Below are 20,491 nucleotides of genomic sequence, written 5' to 3' on the forward strand. Positions count from 1 at the left end.
ACAATATCGCCCTAATCGTGACATCCCTAATCGCGATATGTATCGTATCATGACCTCTGTATCGTGATACGTATCGTATCGTGAGGTTGGCGGCAATACCCAGCCCTAATAGCTGCTTCATTTAAAAAAAACAACAACAAAAAAACTATCAAATCCCAGACTACCATCGTGAACAGCTGAAGCTAAACTATTACAAAGAAAAATGTTGAGCTGCCGAAACGAAGTGGAGAAAAAAATAAGCTTGAAGTTTATTTACAAATATTTAAACAACACCAAACTACTTACAATAAAGCAGTTATAAATGTGAGCCAAAGACATTTTTCTAATCTGATAAAAAATAACCACGATAACCTCAAAATCCTCAATAGACAATATGAGCACAAGACAATAACGTACACAAATTTTTAATCAGCTTTAAGGTAAATTTAACACACAGCTTGTTAAAAAAAAAAAAAGCTACTCATAGCCTTTTATTCAACTTAAATTTTTGTGAAATACTTCGAAACGTCTCAAAAACCACCTCATGAGAGTGTAAAAACTTTTTTTGCGAAATTTGAGCATTTTTTCCCCTGAAATTCCTGTTTCCATTACCAGTTTGCTTTTGCGCAACTAGCATTTTGTGCAAATCTGAGTATTATGGAAAAAATAGTAGGAAGTTGTTATGCCTTGGATCCCCAAAGATTACTGACAAAGTATGGGAGGGTGGTGATGAGGAGGAGGAGAAAAGGAAACTGTAGTATTTCATGAAGAATATCTAAACGCAGTCGCCATAAAAAGCTGACCGAGCTGAGGGGCTGTTCGTCTCCTGCTATGATGAAGATGACGGACCAAGCCGAGCTGTGCTTCCCACAGCTCGTCAACACTTCCTGTAGGAAAACGCAACATCCTCGCTCCGTCTCCGCTCTCACCTACTTGCTGCTGTCGGTCATCTCTCTGATCACCGTCACTCTTAATCTGCTGCTCATCATCTCCATCTCTCACTTCAAGTGAGCGCATCGTTCTTCTAACTGCACTTGAGTGATGACCAAGTCCAGGAATAATAATGAATGTTTCTCTCTCTTTAGGCGACTGAAGACCCCCACAAACCTGATCCTGCTTTCTCTGGCCACCTCTGACTTTTTGGTGGGCTTTCTCATGGTTTTTCAGATTTCCTCTTTTGAAGGTTGTTGGTTTTTTGGCGACCTTCTATGCACTATATACTATCTTCTGAATTTCATAATGACGTCTGCTTCAATAGGAAGCATGGTGCTCATATCAATCGACCGCTATGTGGCTATATGTGACCCTCTGCGTTACCCCGTCAAGATCACCCAAACGAGAGTAAAAATCAGCATTTTCCTATGCTGGTCTATTTCCGTGGTTTTCCACTGTGTGTGTTTTATGGACGCTCTAGAAAAGCCTGGCAGGTACAGCACCTGTGTAGGCAAATGTGAGATTTGGTTCAGCTATGCCTGCAGCATGACTGACCTCTTTATCTCCTTCATTGGCCCTCTCATTGTCATTGTAGTTCTGTACACGAGAGTGTTTGTGGTGGCTGTTTCTCATGCGCGGGCTGTGCGCTTCCACGTGGGAGTTGTCACATTGCAGCGCTCGCAGGGATTGTCTGCCAGGAGTTCTGAGCTGAAGGCAGCCAGGACCCTCGGCGTGGTGGTGGTGGTGTTTATTGTGTGCATCATGCCCTATTTCTGCGTTACCATCTCAGGCCAGTACATTTTGCTCAATGCGTCTTCAGCCTTTATCCTCATCTACTTGTTCTTCTTCAATTCCTGTTTGAATCCGTTAATCTATGCCCTTTTCTATCCGTGGTTCAGAAGGTCCATCAAGCTCATTGTGACACTGCAGATTCTGCGGCCTGACTCCAGCCAGGCGAACCTACTGTAGTGCTTTCACATGTCCACAATACGACATTTTCTACATTCTGTTTCACATTTAACATAGCTCTATTATTGTTGCTTTGAAATGTATTGGTTTTATTGTTGGATGTATCTCACTAGGGTTGCAGGTGTGCAGGAGCCTACCCTAGCTGTCTGTGGGTGAAAGGCATGTTACACTCTGAACTGGTCACCAGGGCAAAATAGAAACACATGAGAAAAAAAAAATCCTATTCACTTGTGATATGTTCATAAGTGCAAAAGCACCATTGAAGGAAGTCACACTGTTCCTCCACCATAAGCCCCACACTCTTCCAATCACCCACAGCAAGCAACATTCAACATTGTGATATTTTTGCTTCGTACTTATACATTGTTTAGATTTTTTGTCTTCAAAAATCGAAATTGTCTAAGATGTTAAGTATGAATGGTTGTTTGCCGATATGTGCCTCATACAGCATACAATAAATTCTCAGTCAAACGTTTGAACACACTTTCTTTGCTATTGAACGAGAAACTGTCCAAACTTTACTGGTAGTGCATTTGTATACATACATACATATACAGGTATAAAACCTTCTTACAATCCAGTCCTGATGCCAATTATCGTTGTTGTTACTATTTTGTTGTTGTTGTTAAGTTTATTTATTTATTTATTTATTTATTTATTTTGCATGTGTGCTTTCAAGGAGAATCGTCTTCACAACAGCTTTATCGTGCAGCATGTGTTTTCATGACTCATCGCACAATAATCATCAATCCCATGTAGCTATATTACAATAAGCCTATATAAACAGCATTCATTTTAGATCACACATTAATACTGTAGTTGACGTGATGATCAAATTATGGGTCATATTGTTCGAGAGTTGAAATCAGGATAAGGTTATATTACCTGATGAAATGAGTAATTATCATAAGTGCACTGGTGTGCACAGTTAGACACCCTTGCCCCTCTGCCTTAAATAAACGTGGTCTCCGGGTGGGACGCCAACCCGCCGCCAGCACCGAGCCGAGGGCAAGCGATGTCTCGCCAGTGCCCATTTACACTCCTTTAAACAACACCTTTTCTTTTTATGCCGCTTTTTCGGCTGAAAACCAGGATCGACTCATGTTGACGACTCGGAAGCTTCGTTTAATCTCGAGAGGTTTTGCGAGACTTCCCGCCACATTCTTGAATGAACTCGGCTCGTGTGGAGTGTGTTGATTGTGCAGTGTGGCCGCACACCACGCACGGTACGTTCAAAACTGGAACTCCCGTGATTTTTTCTCTTCACGTGTGGGGTCTGTCAAAGATTGGAAATCGGCCGACAATTTTAAAATCTTGCCGTGTGAACCAGGCTTTAGTCGGAATAGAGTTTATAAAACATACATTTATTCATGAATGTTACACTACAAAATCAAAACACTGCCTATCTAACTATTCTACCATCAGAAGAAATTAAATAAAATGAAGCTAATAAAAACAGGGAAAGAATACGACCGAATGCATCCAGTACATCCTGAAATCTAAAAGACAACAAAAAACAATGGTGTAGTTCTGTGTGCATTTATTCAACTCAAAAGTTCATTAGCAACAAAGCCGAACGCCATTTCTGTAAACAACTATGTCCGAATGAATGACTCCGTGACCATCCCACCACCTCTGAGATTTGTCATAGGAGGTATGTGGTTGGTTCGCACGCTGTGCTTTACTTGAAGCAGTAGCGATGGCTTGACTGAAAGGAAGAAGAATAGTTGGCTGGCGAGGACTCTCAAAACATCTCCCAAGCCAGGGTGGGCATGGCCCCCCTAATGCCCACCCATGATGCTGGGTCATGTGGACAGGTTTGAAAAACAGCTCGTGTTATGAATACAGTCAGTATGTATTATAGGTCTGGGGGGGATTTGGATTCATGATGGGTCATATTTGGTGCGATTTAATCATTTATGTTAATTTTTGTCAAATGAAAAATTACAGTTTCTTTCGGTTCATGTTTTTTTTTTATTTAAGAAATATATTGTTTTGAATATTACAGTCTTATCATGTGTGGCCTGACTGACTTGAGAAATGGAACCTTTGACTCATTGAAAAATATCTTTGTGGCCTTTCAGGATTTGTATTCAAGTAAGCAAACCGCTAATCTAAAGTACTGTATATCTAGTAAACAAATACACATGTACACAATTCATCTCCCACACTCGGCTCAAAATTATTTTAATCTGACTTAATTACACAATGGAAGTGACAAACTTTAATTTTGCTACAGTCAAATCATAATCATAAAGTGCTTTGGGGGAAAAAGGGGGGGGGGTTGCGCAAATAGAATACCTTATAGAAGTGTAAATAAAAAAAAATGGTTGGTACAAAATAAGAATTATTATAATTAATTAGCTAAATTTAGCTAATAATAGCTTCATGCCTGCAGATTTAGTGCAAACCACTTACAAATAAAATGTGAACAGCTTTAAAGATTTCAATAAAATTAAAATTAAGGAGCAAATCAATATTAAAATATTAAAATAAGAGCTTTAAAAGGTGCTAAACACTAGTTAACATGACTCTCTGGTCTTGACCTTTCATCCTCATGTGACTTTGGTTTCATCCAAGAGAGCAGAGAGGTGTTTCCCTTAGCTGCTTGCTGTAGCTCCTTTTCTTTTTCTCTTTTCAGCCTCTCCTTTCTAGGCATTATGCTTCAATTAGTAAATAAATAGACCAATTAGTAACCAAACTTATCAAGGGCCTGAGAATGAATAAAACTGACAGTTGTCATTACAAGAAGGCAAAAGGGTATTTTTCACAGGCAAGTGACAATTCCAAACATCCGGGCATTTCTGATATTTCCACAATGCAACTCAATTCAAATGCTTCGACCACCAATGACGTGTTGGATTGCTTTTGCATGTGACTACTAGCATAATACAAATTAGACACAAACAATTCATTACATTTGAAGTCAAAATAATCCCCACAAATCAAATTACAATGATCCAAAGTCTAATGCTTTTCATCACAGAGAGCTTCCTTTCACCGTCATTAGTCTTACTCTGTGGTGGTTATCACGTTATCTATTATTGAATTAGCATATAGCATTTTAAACTAGCTAATTAGGTGGTCATTCGGCTAATTTAAGCTGTTGTTTGTGCTGTGTGAGACATGCTACTTCACAACAAAACAAGTATAGGTAGTGAATAGAGGGCAAACAAACAATACAATTTCACTGGATTCATAAGAAAGTTAACTGGCTGTGTGTCTGTCCCACTGCGACCAACGGTGGCTAATTAGCGTTCATGTGACAAAGGATGCCAGCGAGAGAGAGAGCTAGACGGGTACACTACACACGCATATTGTTCTTTTCCCCCCACGTGATTAATCATGCAGCTTTTCTACGATTGTGTCAACATTGACCTGTCCTCAGTAAAAATGTTAATTAAATTAAAAAAAAAAAAAAAAAAGAAAAAGAAAAAAAAGGGGGGCACTTTCCAAAGGGCACTTAATTGTGGAGAATGTGTGTGCGTGTATTTAAAAAAAAAAAATACAAATAATTAAAAAAAATAAAAAGAGTGTAATAGCACGGACTTTCTGCTGCGTCATGACTGTTTTGATTTTGGATTCCCCACCAGCTTCCTCGCTGGCTCGCTTTCTGATTGGCTGCACGTCACTGTCAATCTGCTGCGCGGAGCGAAATCGGGCCAAAAAATCCACCATGTTAGATATGCCCGATTTCAAGATATCGGGAGGCGCTGTGTGTGGAGACAATATACACGGGAGGATTATCTGTGAAGATTATCGCTTGCGTCTCGGCGCGTCCTTAGTAAGGACGTGCCGACTCCTTACGATTGTCGGGAGGGGAAATTCGGGGCTAAAATCGGGCCAATTCTCCTGCCGTGTGAACCAGGCTTAAATCATCTGTGTTTCGAGTGGATTATTATTCTTTTGTTACTACAACGGACCACTGAATATTGAGTGTAGTGACTTTAGATTATGAATGACTGATAAGAACGGATTTTGTCATTGTTTGCTCCTGTTAACCAAAGCAAAGCCAACGTGGTGCCCCTAGAGGTTATTGAGATAATTACAACTTAATACCGTCCAAAGTATTAATTCGTCAAAAAGACAACCCAATTATCGCTACACCTGTTTGTTCAACGGTTGGCGGTACTGTCACTGCCACAGATGATACAAAACACATAGCAATGGCAAGTTACATAAAAAATAGTAGAAGTAGTTGGATCTCCAAAGATTACTGACAAGGTATGGGAGGGTGGTGATGAGGAGGAGGAGAGAGAGAAACTAGTGCAGAACATCACAACATTGTCATAATAAAAAAGCTGACCCAGCTGAGGGGCTGTTCGTCTCCTGCTCTCACTGATGATGAAGATGATGGACCAAGCCGAGCTGTGCTTCCCGCTGCTCGTCAACACTTCCTGCAGGAGGATGCAACATCCTCGCCCTGCCACCGTTCTCACCTACATGCTGCTGCCCGCCATCTCTCTCATCACCGTCACTCTTAACCTGCTGGTCATCATCTCCATCTCTCACTTCAAGTGAATGCATTGTGTTTCTAACTCCACTTGTACGTCTTGAGTTATGACCAGGTCCAGGAATAATAATGAATGTTTCTCTCTCGTTAGGCAACTGAAGACCCCCACAAACCTGATCCTGCTTTCTCTGGCCACCTCTGACTTCTTGGTGGGCTTTCTCATGTTGTTTCAGTTTTTCTCTTTTGAAGATTGTTGGTTGTTTGGTGACCTTGTGTGCGCTATAATACATCTTCTGAATTTCATAGTAACGTCTGTCTCAATAGGAAGCATGGTGCTCATATCAATCGACCGCTACGTGGCTATATGTGACCCTCTGCGTTACCCCGTCAAGATCACCCAAAAGAGAGTAAAAATCGGCATTTTGTTATGCTGGTCTATTTCTTTGGTTTTCCACTCTGTGTGTTTTATGGACACTCTAAAAAAGCCAGGCAGGTACAACACCTGTGTAGGCAAATGTGAAATTATGGTCAATTATGTTGCAGGTATGATTGACCTCTTTGTTTCCTTCATAGGCCCGCTCACTGTCATTGTGCTTCTGTACACGAGAGTGTTTGTGGTGGCTGTTTCTCATGCACGGGCTGTGCGCTTCCACGTGGGAGTTGTCACATTGCAGCGCTCGCAGGGATTGCCTGCCAGGAGTTCTGAGCTGAAGGCAGCCAGGACCCTCGGCGTGGTGGTGGTGGTGTTTATTGTGTGCATCTTGCCTTATTCCTGCGTCAACATCTCGGGCCAGTACATTTTGCTCAATGCGTCTTCAGCTTTTATCCTCATCTACTTGTTTTTCTTCAATTCCTGCTTGAATCCGTTAATCTATGCCCTTTTCTATCCGTGGTTCAGAAGGTCCATCAAGCTCATTGTGACACTGCAGATTCTGCGGCCTGACTCCAGCCAGGCTAACCTACTGTAGTGCTTTCACATGTCATAATGTCCACAATATATTTTCTACATTTTGTTTCACATTTAAAATCGTTATGTTGTTTTGTCTTTGAGATGCATTGTTTTTATGGTTGTATGATTCATTCATGCATCCTCCGAACGGGGGATTCTTACATGGGTCTAGGGTGACCAACTGTCCCACGTTTTGCGGAAACTCACAGGACACGTGAATTGAGCTTCAAAGGGCTGCATGCACGCGTTATGCAGGACGCAATCGCGTAGCGCGTGCATGCAGAGCGTTTGAAGCTCAATTCACGTCATTAATACAAACGCAGTGCTACGCGGGAGACAGTTGGTCACCCTACTACGGTCGCAGGTGTGCTGGAGCCTATCCCAGCTGCCTTTGGTGAAACTGAAATGGTCGCCAGGGTACAAGTAGACAAATAGGCCAAAAAAAACAAAAATCACATTCACTTGGAATGTGTTCACAAGTGCAAAATCACCATTCCAGGAAGTCACACTGTTCCTCAGCTATCAGCCCCACACTCCTCCAAACACATTCAGCAACACAAGTGCCATTAAAAATGTGACATGCTACTGAATGGGAAACGGTGCCCAAGCTTTTCACCAATCGTTCATATGTATAAATCCATCCATCCATTTTCTTGACCGCTTATTCCTCACAAGGGTCGCGGGGGGTGCTGGCGCCTATCTCAGCTGGCTCTGGGCAGTAGGCGGGGGACACCCTGGACTGGTTGCCAGCCAATCACAGGGCACACAGAGACGCATATGTATACAGTATATACAAATAGAATAGTTGAGCGGTAAATACATTTATATGTGCAGTAAATATAATAAACTTCTCTTACAACCCAGTCCTGATGCCCATGATGTTGTTGTCCCTGCACCAACAAAAAAATAAAAATAAAAAATGTGAGATGTGAGCTCAGCCGCACAACAACTTTATAATGCAGTTTGCAGGGCCGGCCGGAGTCTATTTCCATAGTAGAGATTATTTCCCCTCTGTCTGTGATTATACATACACTTACATGCTACTGAATGGGAAAATGGTGTCCAAGCTTTTCACCAATCGTGCATATGTATACGGTATATACAAATAGAATATTTGTGCGGTGAATACATTTATATGTGCAGCAAATATAATGAAGTTTTCTTACAACCGAGACCTGATGCCCATGTTGTCCCTGCACCAGAAAAAAAAAAAAAAAAAAAAGAAACAAAGAAAAAAAAGAAAGAAAGAAAAAAAAAAAAGAAAAAAAAGAAAAAAAAGAAAAAGAAATGTGAGCTCAGCTGCACAACAGTATGCGGTATGCAGGGCCGGCCTGAGTCTATTTGGCGCCATAGACAAGATTATTTCCCCTCTGTCTGTGATTATACATACACTTACAAATCATAATAGTAATAATAATAATAATAATAATAATTTCAAAATAAGTTAAATAAATACAAAATGTGGTGATTTTTTTTTTTTACAAAAAAGAAAAAACAAAACTGAGGAATATTGTCTATTATGCATGTAAATGGTAAATTAAGCAGATTATACATGTACAATAATTAGATTGGACACTTCTATGTCGGTAAAATGTTGATTAGCAATTTATTGTAGTTTGAAATAGCATGTGGTATTAAGTTACGTTTGGAGTATTTTACCAACGCTAATTACAAGAATACTCATACTCATAACAACGATGCGTGAAAGTTTAAAGCAATTAATGCTTGAGACCAGTGATACTCACTATACTTTTACACAAGTGCCACGTTAGCAGAGAAAAAGTCAAGGGGGAAGCCACTTTAGCTACAATATAGATCAAATCACCGGAGCCTACAATAAGCTGGAGCACCGACAGGAGCACACTGTGTTGCCATGTATGACAGTTGCCTCTTTTTTGGAAACAAAATTAATTGAGATGAAAGCAGACTTTTAATGTGGGCATTTGTATCTTAGTTGCATAATGTTAGTTATGTATTTATGTGGCAGAATATTAAAAAAAATGTATTGACTGTGTGTTCTAAGTTGTCACTATAGGCATGTGCCGATATTACATTCTGATGGAATGATAACAGTGAGCGTAAATATTGCCGTGTCACGGTATCACAGAATTAAAATTACAGCTCTAAAATGTCCTTTTTTTTCTTTATTTGGGTAACCCCATTGAACACAATCATTTTTTTTCTCTCTTTAATATAGAATATTTGGGACATTAACAAACATGTCCCATTGTTAAGTTTAAATAAATAAATGTTTACAACCTTCTTATGTTTAAATTCTTCTTAGCAAGTCACAGTGTCCAATCAATGGTTAGCTCTTTTAACAGACCCCAGCTACTCCTAATTATAATTAGTATATGGCACCTACACAAGGTTTTTGATTAGTGATTTAGTTGTTGTTATCACCAGTGACGTGCAAAGAGCTCTAGGCTTGGGTAGGCAGGCAGTCGTAAATTGAAACATACACACCAATTACAAATATGTGTGTCGGCAGGCGAGTGTACAACATATAGGGTGACCCTATTTTCATGACCCCCCCCCCCCTCCTAAAAAAAAAAAAGAAAAAAAAGAAGACACTTAGGCGTAACTAATATACTTAAAAATGTTTACTCCAAGATGTATACATTCAAACTATTTTAATGCATGCCTCCTCTGTATTGTTAGAAACAAAAATTACTTGACAAAAATGATTATGACAGACAATGTTTTAAGCGCATTTTTTGTTCAGCAAACAAATTGGGATGAGCGAGGTTCGTGCTCTTCGCCTCCTGTGAGGCAGCTCATCACTTCGCCACTCAGCTAAAACTCTGGCCACCGTTGCAGCCGAGGACAATATTCGAACGCTAACTGCTGTACGCAAATGTGGGTCTGCCCGTCGCGATAAATTTAACACTGTGCAGTGCACTCCGCCTCCCATTTGCCGCACAACAAAACCGGACAATTTCATTCATTAATAAAAACCCATCTGGACCCCCGGAAAGGATGTAATAGAGTGGACATCTCAAAGTAAAACAGTCTTAATTCCTTGCAAAATCAAGCTAGCAATAGCAATGTCAAACATTATGTGAAATGAAACCATCCACAAAGCCAGTATTTCCTTTTGTAGCATTCTTTGTGAAAAGTACGAATAATTCTCTATCCCTTACTTTGCTGAAGATCCGGTAGCTAAGGCGTCGGTCTCCCATCCTTCAAAAGATGACATTTTTCCTCAAAAGAAAGGCGTGAAAATAGTTTTATATTTTTCAGAGTGGCGTCATCTTACCGGCGTACTGTGCACTAAGTGTGTTTTGAATTCACGAATAAACTGTGCAAACGTATGCTCGCATAGGAATAATACAGCTACGTAAAAAGGCTGCGTAGCAATCTGCCTATTTGCCTAAAGGACTTTTCTACTGGGAAACTGACTACGCATGCGCGAACACACATCACTACTCAGAAAGGGCTGCTGGAGGCATTGGAGGCGTGTGCCTTCAGCAGGAGAATTTTGCAGCATTTTTGCCTGCGGGCCAGAAGAAGTCGTGAGTCCTTTTTAATTGAGCTATGAAAATCGCCAGACGTCACTTTCAAATCTAGTGTAGGCTATGTGAAGTGCAAAAATAATTTAAATCAATAAAAGAAGCCAATTCGTTTTTGTTTCATTTCAGCCTTGGTCAGGCAGTGCCTACCTTGCCTGCCCTGACCACACATCACTGTCTATCACTAATTCCAACCCCCGTCACTTCTTCCCCCTACTCCGCCTCTATGTACGAGCCGCACGTGACCCACGAGCCGTGCAATGAGTATCACTGCTTTAGATGATTTTAACAACACAACATCCAACTAGGATTAAGATCCTAACATATAAAGTGTAAAGAGAAATAGGATTAGACTATTAATAGCAAAACACATTAGAACCCACACCGTGACCATGTCTCCGGTTTTGTTTGCCGAGTGCTTCCAGTGAGCTAAAATTCTGGGGAGCCAACAAAGCGAAGGACCTTATTTGAACGTTCAGGAAGTGAGGTAAAAAAAATTAATAAAATAAAAAATCGAACCTACTTTTTTTTTTTCTCTTAAAACACATAAAACTCTTCCATCCATCCATTCACTTAATTAACCCCTTATTCTCCACAAGTGTCACGGGGGTGCTGGAGCCTATCCCAGCTGGCTTCGAGCAGTAGGCGGGGTACACCCTGAACTGGTTGCCAGCCAATTGCAGGGCACACAGAGATGAACAACCATCCATACACAATCACACCAAGGGGCAATTCAGAGCATGCAAACATGAACATGCAAACTCCACTCCGGAAGGTTGAAGCCCGGACCCGATCTCACTTCCTCAGCACTGGGAGGCGAACGCGATAATCAGTCAACGCAAAACGTTTTTGTTTGTTTTTTTTAATTTTTATTTAGTGTTTAATTTAGCATTTTCTTTATAATATTGTATATGTTCTCCCATTAGTCTAAACATTTTGAATAATACTGCATTTTGGAATATGAGTGAAGCAGCAAAAAAAATACCTTTTTTATCCATATAATATATATATTTATATCTCACTGAAAATGACATCACAGTTGCTCAGGGCTCAGGTAACAACCAATCACAGCTCACCTGTTTTCTGAGTTTAGTCATGTGACGCTTGCAAGCTGAGTTGTGAATGGTCGTTACCTTGGCCCTGAGCTACTGTGATGTCATTTTCAGTCGACAGCGAGTGGCAAAATGGCCACCCCGTAAGATAGTTAAAAAGATTTTGCCGCTTTCTTCATATTCCACAAAGACAATATTAATCAGAATTCCACGTTTTTAACTAGGCTGTAGCAACATAGACATATCATTGTAAATATTCTTTTTTTTGTGTGTATATATATATATATATATATATATATATATATATATATATATATATATATATATTTTTTTTTATTTTTATTTTACTTTACCTTTAAATTCATTCCTGGCTGTTTTGCTGGATTTTGACTGATTTTACAAGGCCCACAGAATATTCTGTTCTATTGCTATAAAAACATGGAACCTATCCAAAAAAAAAAAGATTAGTCTCTTTTTTTCACGACTCCTCTGTCGTGAACTGTGATCAATCTTCACCAAATGTGCACTTCTGTGCTCATCCCAGAATCATACTCTAAAAATATCAAAAGTCACATGGACATGGACAGGAGCCACCTCGCAACATTAGGTGTGTTTCCATTACCCTCAATTTTGCGCAAAAGGCAAGTTTCGCAAAAGCAATGGAAAGTAATGGAAACACTGGATTTGTGAGAAAAAAAAAATCTCAAACATTGCAAAAAAAAAAAAGTTTATGCACTCTTATGAGGTGGTTTCTGAGACATGTCGAAATAGAAGTATTTCGCAAAAGTGTAACGCATACACTTTTTGCGCATTAGCAAAAAGTCTGCCCGGTCACGGAGGAAAGGAATGTAACACGTTGTTTGCCTATGTGTACTTTTATTTACTTGCAATTGATTTAGATTTGTTTTGAGAATGATTAATTTCGGTATTGTATTTTAGTTTTACCTGCTGAAGTGTTTTGTATACTGCACAAAAGAGAGTGAAGTGTAACCGAGCGAGCCTCGTTCGGGAAGGAGTTGAATAGTTTTACTTCCTCCCACGGGAAGAACAAAACAAACAACAACAACAAAAAATCTCTTGTAGACATATACTAAATCTACCAGAAAGTCTGAAATTTTTAATTTCTTTCAAATTTCGTCAGTCCACATTCGGCCAGTGATTGAGGTCACATTTTGAAGAACTCTTCCTAGAGATTGTATCTGTCTTGAAACTGTTTCATGTAAAGATGTTCAAGATGAAAAGTAAAAAGCAAACTTTTTAAATCACGAATGCTGCTGCTGTGATTTTGATGATCGAAACATGTGTGAAAATGTGAAAAAAAAAAACTTGTTAAAGGTGTGCAATTAAAAAATAAAATAAAAAATTGAATTCCAATGTGTCAGTGCCCCAACATGCAAGTACTCGAGACTGCGAGAGCCCTTCATTGCTGCTCGCAGATCTTTTATTTTTTTGACACTCCTTGCCCCAGTGCTCCCGAGATCTTGGGTCCAATTTTGTCAGTAATTCCACCACACAAGTAGTGGTTATTTCTTGTGCCAAGCCAGAAAACATGATGGCAAGTAAAGTTTTAGTTTTCATGATCAGTCTTGAACTCGGTGGCATTTTTATTGTCATATTTTTCCAACTCTTTCCTCTCCATTCCCCATCCAGTACAATAATGAGAATACTGAGAAAACTGCAATAAACAAGCTGTTGATATCAACCGTAATAACTAAACTTAGGTACACACACCCGCACGAACACGCACGCACACAGACACCGATAATTGGGCCTAATTTTGCTTTCTTCCATTGAAAGTCTATGAAAGATTATCCTATGGCTTGGGCCATGTTAATGACTCCCCCGCTCACCCCACGTGTTTGTTCAACGGTTGGCGATACTGTCACTGCCACAGACGATTCAAACCACATGGCAAAGACAAGTTACATAGAAAATAGTTCTGCCTTGGATCCCCAAAGATTACTGAGAAAAGAATAGGAGTGTGGTGAGGAGGAGGAGAAAGAGAAACTAGTATAGAACATCTGAACAAGCTGAAGTCTCTTGTTTCAGTAAGATGTTCTTAATCCCAAGGGATTGTTCTGTGTGTATTAACAGAGTTAAATTCACTGGCACTTTGAGTTCAAAGAAAGCCAAATTAAGTTTAAATAACATTCAAAATACTTTTGTCATTATTTTTATTTTACAAAGAAATCGTTATGGAAAATCGGGTTTGAGAGAAAATAATCAGGATTTTCTTGTTAGGCAAAATCGAACAGCTCTTGCTCTTGGGTTCAATTTTATCACTAATTCCACCACAAAAGTAGTGGTTATTTCTTGAGCCAAGCCAGAAAACATGATGGCAAGATAAGTTTTAGTATTTAGGTCCTGAATACACAGTGTGAATTTCACACTGTGCTTTTTGCAAGTGGACTCTATTGCGCAATCACCTCGACCCACGTGATGATCTGTGCTCCCATTGGACAAAAATGACAAGGGCTGGACGCATAACGAAGCCAGGAAATAGAGGACAACTTGAAATTTCGGCATTCTGCATTACTGCTGTAGATTTGTGGAGTTGTTAGATCCAAGATATTTGCGAGCGTCAATGGAAGCTCATTCAACGGAGTTTCCGCGACGCTGTTTCTAATTTTGGTACAGCGTCGTCGATTGCGAGGGACCGTTGCACTTTGCGTGCCCCGCCCCCAGCACAACGTGATGACAGCAGCGTGGCTAAACAGAATATGCATAATTATTAGAGCTGTCAAACGATTAAAATTTTTAATCAGATTAATCACATCTTAGAATTTTGATTAATCATGATTAATCGCTAAATTTAAAAGGCTTTTTAATCAACATTTTTGCCCGCCAAATTTAAATTCTTGTGTTAATTTTTTCGGCATTTAATGTTAAGAAGAGGACGTTGTCAATTTTTTTTTTTTTATCCACTGCACATGCTCATCCTCCTCTTTTTCTAATCAGTTAATTACTTGCATAAATTAAAGTGGAAAAAAAATGACCCCAATAGTTTGACCTGAACAAATATTCTGAATGTCACAGGCAAACATTTATTAAATGCTTCACTTAATACATGTTACGTTTATTGTTCAAACACAACCTGTGCTACCTTTAACATAGCCATCCGCTGTCAAGCTAAAGGATCATCTGCAGTCAAAATTAATAGTGCGATTAATCTGCGTTAATACATGATCAATGCGATAATTTTTTGTGATTAATTAATTAGTTAACACTTTAACTTTGACAGCACTAATAATTACGAATGAATTTAGCACAATATTCACTGCCGGGCAATATTCCCCCCCGCGATGCTTGGCTACGGTGGCTTGTTAAGCCCCAAAAGGCGCATATGTCCTGCACTTGGTGCGGCTCAGCCATGGTTTGTATTCAGACTTCACAGAAGTGAACCGTACTGAGTGCGTTTGGAAGCGAACCAAGACCACCTGAAAAAGTGGGTCTCGGTCTGCTTGTTTGGTCTGCACCAGGATTCGTTTGTGTGTATTCAGACCTGCACAAAAGGTCCGGATCAGCGTGGGAAATGAACTCTGGTCCGTTTAAAGCGGACCAAACAGTGCAGGTCTGAATACACCCTAAGAAAACCGCAATAAACATTCTGTTGATATCAAACCTAATTCCCCCCCCCCCCCCCCCCACACACACACACACGCGGCAAAATACAAAGCACTTGGGACATGGTTGCCTTCACTCTCAAACTGGAGAAATTCAAACAAATTTAAACTAAACTTAGGTACACACATGCACGCACACGCAAATACATGGATAATTGGGCCTAATTAAAACATTTTCCTTTCTTCCATTTAAAACCTCTGAAAGATTATCCTATGGTTTTGGCTGTTATGTGCTGAGGTTGGATCCCAAAGCGCAGACACATATAAGATTTTAATTATTCACATCAAGAGGCGTGGAACAAACTTGACTAGACGAGAAACAAAGAGAGTTGCACAGAAAGACGGTGATAACAGAAGTAATAATCCGACAAACACATACACTTCTCAGACCGCTACCACAGACAGTGAATTATCTGATTGGTTGTGACCAAGTAAAGGATTACAGATTGACATCACAAAGCTCCTGACATCACATAGCTGTGTACATAACTTAAAACCAGTTGAACCTAGATGCTGTTACATCAATTCAAAGCAGACACTTGTTACATCAGTACATAACAGACACTTGACCTCACGGTCATGAACCCAAACTTAACAGGTCATGAACTCAAACTTAACCCTGACGTGACCCCAGACATGACATGGGCTATGTTAAGATTGACTGCTCCCCTCACCTCACCTGTTTGATCAACGATTGGCGGTACTGTCACTGCCACAGATGATACAAAACACATAGCAATGGCAAGTTACATAAAAAATAGTAGAAGTAGTTGGATCTCCAAAGATTACTGACAAGGTATGGGAGGGTGGTGATGAGGGGGAGGAGAGAGAGAAACTAGTGCAGAACATCACAACATTGTCATAATAAAAAAGCTGACCCAGCTGAGGGGCTGTTCGTCTCCTGCTCTCACTGATGATGAAGATGATGGACCAAGCCGAGCTGTGCTTCCCGCTGCTCGTCAACACTTCCTGCAGGAGGATGCAACATCCTCGCCCTGCCACCGTTCTCACCTACATGCTGCTGCCCGCCATCTCTCTCATCACCGTCACTCTTAACCTGCTGGTCATCATCTCCATCTCTCACTTCAAGTGAATGCATTGTGTTTCTAACTCCACTTGTACGTCTTGAGTTATGACCAGGTCCAGGAATAATAATGAATGTTTCTCTCTCTTTAGGCAACTGAAGACCCCCACAAACCTGATCCTGCTTTCTCTGGCCACCTCTGACTTCTTGGTGGGCTTTCTCATGGTTTTTCAGTTTTTTTCTTTTGAAGGTTGTTGGTTGTTTGGCGACTTGGGGTGCGCTATATACTATCTTCTGAATTACATTATAACATCTGCCTCAATAGGAAGCATGGTGCTCATATCAATCGATCGCTACGTGGCTATATGTGACCCTCTGCATTACCCCGTCAAGATCACCCAAAAGAGAGTAAAAATCGGCATTTTGTTATGCTGGTCTATTTCTTTGGTTTTCCAGTTTGTGTGTTTTATGGACGCTCTAAAAAAGCCTGGCAGGTACAACACCTGTGTAGGCAAATGTGAGATTGTGGTCAGTTATGTTGCAGCTATGATTGACCTCTTTGTTTCCTTCATAGGCCCGCTCACTGTCATTGTGCTTCTGTACACGAGAGTGTTTGTGGTGGCTGTTTCTCATGCGCGGGCTGTGCGCTTCCACGTGGGAGTTGTCACATTGCAGCGCTCGCAGGGATTGCCTGCCAGGAGTTCTGAGCTGAAGGCAGCCAGGACCCTCGGCGTGGTGGTGGTGGTGTTTATTGTGTGCATCATGCCCTATTTCTGCGTCACCATCTCGGGCCAGTACATTTTGCTCAATGCGTCTTCAGCCTTTATCCTCATCTACTTGTTTTTCTTCAATTCCTGCTTGAATCCGTTAATCTATGCCCTTTTCTATCCGTGGTTCAGAAGGTCCATCAAGCTAATTGTGACACTGCAGATTCTGCGGCCTGACTCCAGCCAGGCTAACCTACTGTAGTGCTTTCACATGTCATAATGTCCACAATATATTTTCTACATTTTGTTTCACATAATCGTTATGTTGTTTTGTCTTTGAGATGCATTGTTTTTATGGTTGTATGATTCATTCATGCATCCTCCGAACGGGGGATCCTTACTTGGGTCTAGGGTGACCAACTGTCCCACGTTTTGCGGAAACTCACAGGACACGCGAATTGAGCTTCAAAGGGCTGCATGCACGCGTTATGCAGGACGCAATCGCGTAGCGCGTGCATGCAGAGCGTTTGAAGCTCAATTCACGTCATTAATACAAACGCAGTGCTACGCGGGACACAGTTGGTCACCCTACTACGGTCGCAGGTGTGCTGGAGCCTATCCCAGCTGCCTTTGGTGAAACTGAAATGGTCGCCAGGGTACAAGTAGACAAATAGGCCAAAAAAACAAAAATCACATTCACTTGGAATGTGTTCACAAGTGCAAAATCACCATTTCAGGAAGTCACACTGTTCCTCAGCTCTCAGCCCCACACTCCTCCAAACACATTCAGCAACACAAGTGCCATTAAAAATGTGACATGCTACTGAATGGGAAACGGTGCCCAAGCTTTTCACCAATCGTTCATATGTATACATCCATCCATCCATCCATTTTCTTGACCGCTTATTCCTCACAAGGGTCGCGGGGGGAGCTGGCGCCTATCTCAGCTGGCTCTGGGCAGCAGGCGGGGGACACCCTGGACTGGTTGCCAGCCAATCACAGGGCACACAGAGACGCATATGTATACAGTATATACAAATAGAATATTTGAGCGGAAATACATTTATATGTGCAGTAAATATAATAAACTTCTCTTACAACCCAGTCCTGATGCCCATGTTGTTGTTGTCCCTGCACCAACAAAAAAAATAAATAAATAAAAATAAAAAAGTGAGAACTTTATAATGCAGTATGCAGGGCCGGCCGGAGTCTATTTCCATAGTAAAGATTATTTCCCCTCTGTCTGTGATTATACATACACTTACAAATAATAATAATAATAATAATAATAATAATAATAATAATAATAATAATAATAATAATAATAATAATAATAATATATTTATATATATAATATTTTTTACAAAAAAGAAAAAAAACTGAGGACTATTGTCTATGATGCATGTAAATGGTAAATTTAGCAGATTATACATGTCCAATATTCAATAATATATTTACATAATTTTAATTTTTAAGTGCCTATTAGATTGGACACTTCTATGTTGGTAAATTGTTAATGAGCAATTTATTGTAGTTTTAAATGGCATGTGGTAATAAGTTACATTTGGAGTATTTTACCACCGCTAATTACAACAACACTCATACTCATAACAACGATGCGTGAAAGTTTAAAGCAATTAATGCTTGAGACCGGTGATACTCACTATACTTTTACACAAGTGCCACGTTAGCAGAGAAAAGTCAAGGGGGAAGCCACTTTAGCTCCAATATAGATCAAATCACCGGACCCTACAATAAGCTGGAGCACCGACAGGAGCACGCTCTGTTGCCATGTATGACAGTTGCCTCTTTTTTGGAAACAAAATTAATTGAGATGAAAGCAGACTTTTAATGTGGGCATTTGTATCTTAGTTGTATAATTTTGTTATATATTTATGTGATAGAATATATAAAAAAAAAGAAGTATTGACTGTGTGTTCTCAGTTGTCACTATAGGCATTCTGATGAAATCATAATAGTGAGCAAAAATATTGTCGTGTCAAGGTATCACAGTATTCAAATTTTAGCTCCAAAATGTCCTTTTTTTAAAATGTAATATTTGGGTAAATAAAAACTGATTTTTTTTTCCCCTCATTGAACACAATCAAATTTCTTTTTTAATATAGAATAGTTGGTACATTAGCAAACATGTTCCATTGCTAAGCTTAAATAAATAAATGTTTACAACCTTTTTATGTTTAAATTCTTCTTAGCAAGTCACAGTGTCCCATCAATGGTTAGCTTTTTTAACAGCCCCCAGCTACTCCTAATTATAATTAGTATATGGCACCTACGCATGATATTTTTGATTCGTTTATTTTTTTGTTTTGTTTTAGAATAATGTAAACTGCCAAGGCCAGCCATGTGTAGCCTATCACTAATTTCAACCCCCGTCACTTCTTCCCCCCTCCTCCGCCTCAGCCGTCCAATGAGTATCACTGCTTTAGACCAGTGGTTCTCTCTTGCCTCCTAAGTCCAGCACAGAGGGAGTGGAGGGAAATCTAAAACGGCCATTCTGATCAATGGAAAATAAAAAAGTGGAACAATCACAACGTGTTACGGGCTTCATGGGGAGCGCTCGGGGATTTGGCAGCTCTGCGGTCTCCTACATAAGCACCCACTCAGTTTTGTGTTTCAGTGTGTTTGATTGATGCACAAAATGCGAACTGAGATGTGCAACTGGAGATTTGATTTGCATAGTACTGCCCCTTGCTAGTTTCATTGTCACTTTTGAAGTCAGTTTCACAAGCTGTTTACTTCACCCCCCTCCCCCCCAAAAAACAAAACAAAAACAAAACGAAAATCATTATAAAGATGTTTGCAAATGCTACAATAGACCTTCTAGTGTTATGTCACGCTTAAGTGTGCCGCTTGCGGTGGAGGGCAGAGCATCAATGCGAGTGAATGGGGTGTATGCCACGGAAGAGGCGGGACTTCCGTGTTTTTGCACATCAGCTTTGACTCCGGTTCCGGTTTGCGACTTGTGGGCCGCGTTCCAACACTCGCATCTTCCACCCCTCCGTCGCGTGCTCGCACAACTGACAGACACACTACACACTCGCACCCGTTGAAGGGGAACGCGCAACTGAGGGGCACAAAGTCGGAAGCACAAGTATTGGGACACGGCACACGTCGTGAACTGGAATCAAAGCTGATGTGCAAAAACAGTCCCGCCTCTTCCGTGGCATATACCCCATAAGAAAACAATCAGTGTGACCTAGAAAATTGGCCAAACAGTTGATAAATCAGCAACTAATGCTATGGTGAACTTGTGTGCGGCCAACGGATGC

At 40.4% G+C, this 20,491-nt stretch overlaps 3 protein-coding genes across 3 annotated transcripts; all 3 read left to right on the forward strand.

Annotated features, from left to right (window-relative positions):
- Positions 1 to 810: 810 nt before the first annotated feature.
- LOC144030200 (trace amine-associated receptor 13c-like) lies at positions 811 to 1,881 on the forward strand. Its single transcript, XM_077536278.1, has 2 exons — positions 811 to 986; positions 1,065 to 1,881. The coding sequence occupies exons 1-2, from the start codon at positions 811 to 813 to the stop codon at positions 1,879 to 1,881; spliced, it is 993 nt and encodes a 330-aa protein (XP_077392404.1).
- Positions 1,882 to 6,209: 4,328 nt separating this feature from the next.
- On the forward strand, positions 6,210 to 7,302 carry LOC144030201 (trace amine-associated receptor 13c-like). The gene is made up of 2 exons (XM_077536279.1): positions 6,210 to 6,398; positions 6,486 to 7,302. The coding sequence occupies exons 1-2, from the start codon at positions 6,223 to 6,225 to the stop codon at positions 7,300 to 7,302; spliced, it is 993 nt and encodes a 330-aa protein (XP_077392405.1). The 5' UTR covers positions 6,210 to 6,222.
- A 9,066-nt stretch (positions 7,303 to 16,368) lies between these two features.
- LOC144030391 (trace amine-associated receptor 4-like) lies at positions 16,369 to 17,471 on the forward strand. Its single transcript, XM_077536651.1, has 2 exons — positions 16,369 to 16,559; positions 16,647 to 17,471. Exons 1-2 carry the CDS (start codon positions 16,384 to 16,386, stop codon positions 17,461 to 17,463), a joined length of 993 nt encoding a protein of 330 aa, XP_077392777.1. The 5' UTR covers positions 16,369 to 16,383; the 3' UTR covers positions 17,464 to 17,471.
- The last annotated feature ends 3,020 nt before the right edge of the window (positions 17,472 to 20,491 follow it).

Source organism: Festucalex cinctus, chromosome 11, assembly GCF_051991245.1.
Source record: "Festucalex cinctus isolate MCC-2025b chromosome 11, RoL_Fcin_1.0, whole genome shotgun sequence".
NCBI lineage: Eukaryota > Metazoa > Chordata > Actinopteri > Syngnathiformes > Syngnathidae > Festucalex > Festucalex cinctus.

Excerpts from the sequence above, each read along its gene's own strand:
- LOC144030200 (XM_077536278.1), top strand. The coding sequence starts at position 811 with ATGATGAAGATGACGGACCAAGCCGAGCTGTGCTTCCCACAGCTCGTC. Across the intron at positions 987-1,064 it reads ATCTCCATCTCTCACTTCAA|GCGACTGAAGACCCCCACAA; the intron begins GTGAGCGCATCG and ends CTCTCTCTTTAG.
- LOC144030201 (XM_077536279.1), top strand. The coding sequence starts at position 6,223 with ATGATGAAGATGATGGACCAAGCCGAGCTGTGCTTCCCGCTGCTCGTC. Across the intron at positions 6,399-6,485 it reads ATCTCCATCTCTCACTTCAA|GCAACTGAAGACCCCCACAA; the intron begins GTGAATGCATTG and ends CTCTCTCGTTAG.
- LOC144030391 (XM_077536651.1), top strand. The coding sequence starts at position 16,384 with ATGATGAAGATGATGGACCAAGCCGAGCTGTGCTTCCCGCTGCTCGTC. Across the intron at positions 16,560-16,646 it reads ATCTCCATCTCTCACTTCAA|GCAACTGAAGACCCCCACAA; the intron begins GTGAATGCATTG and ends CTCTCTCTTTAG.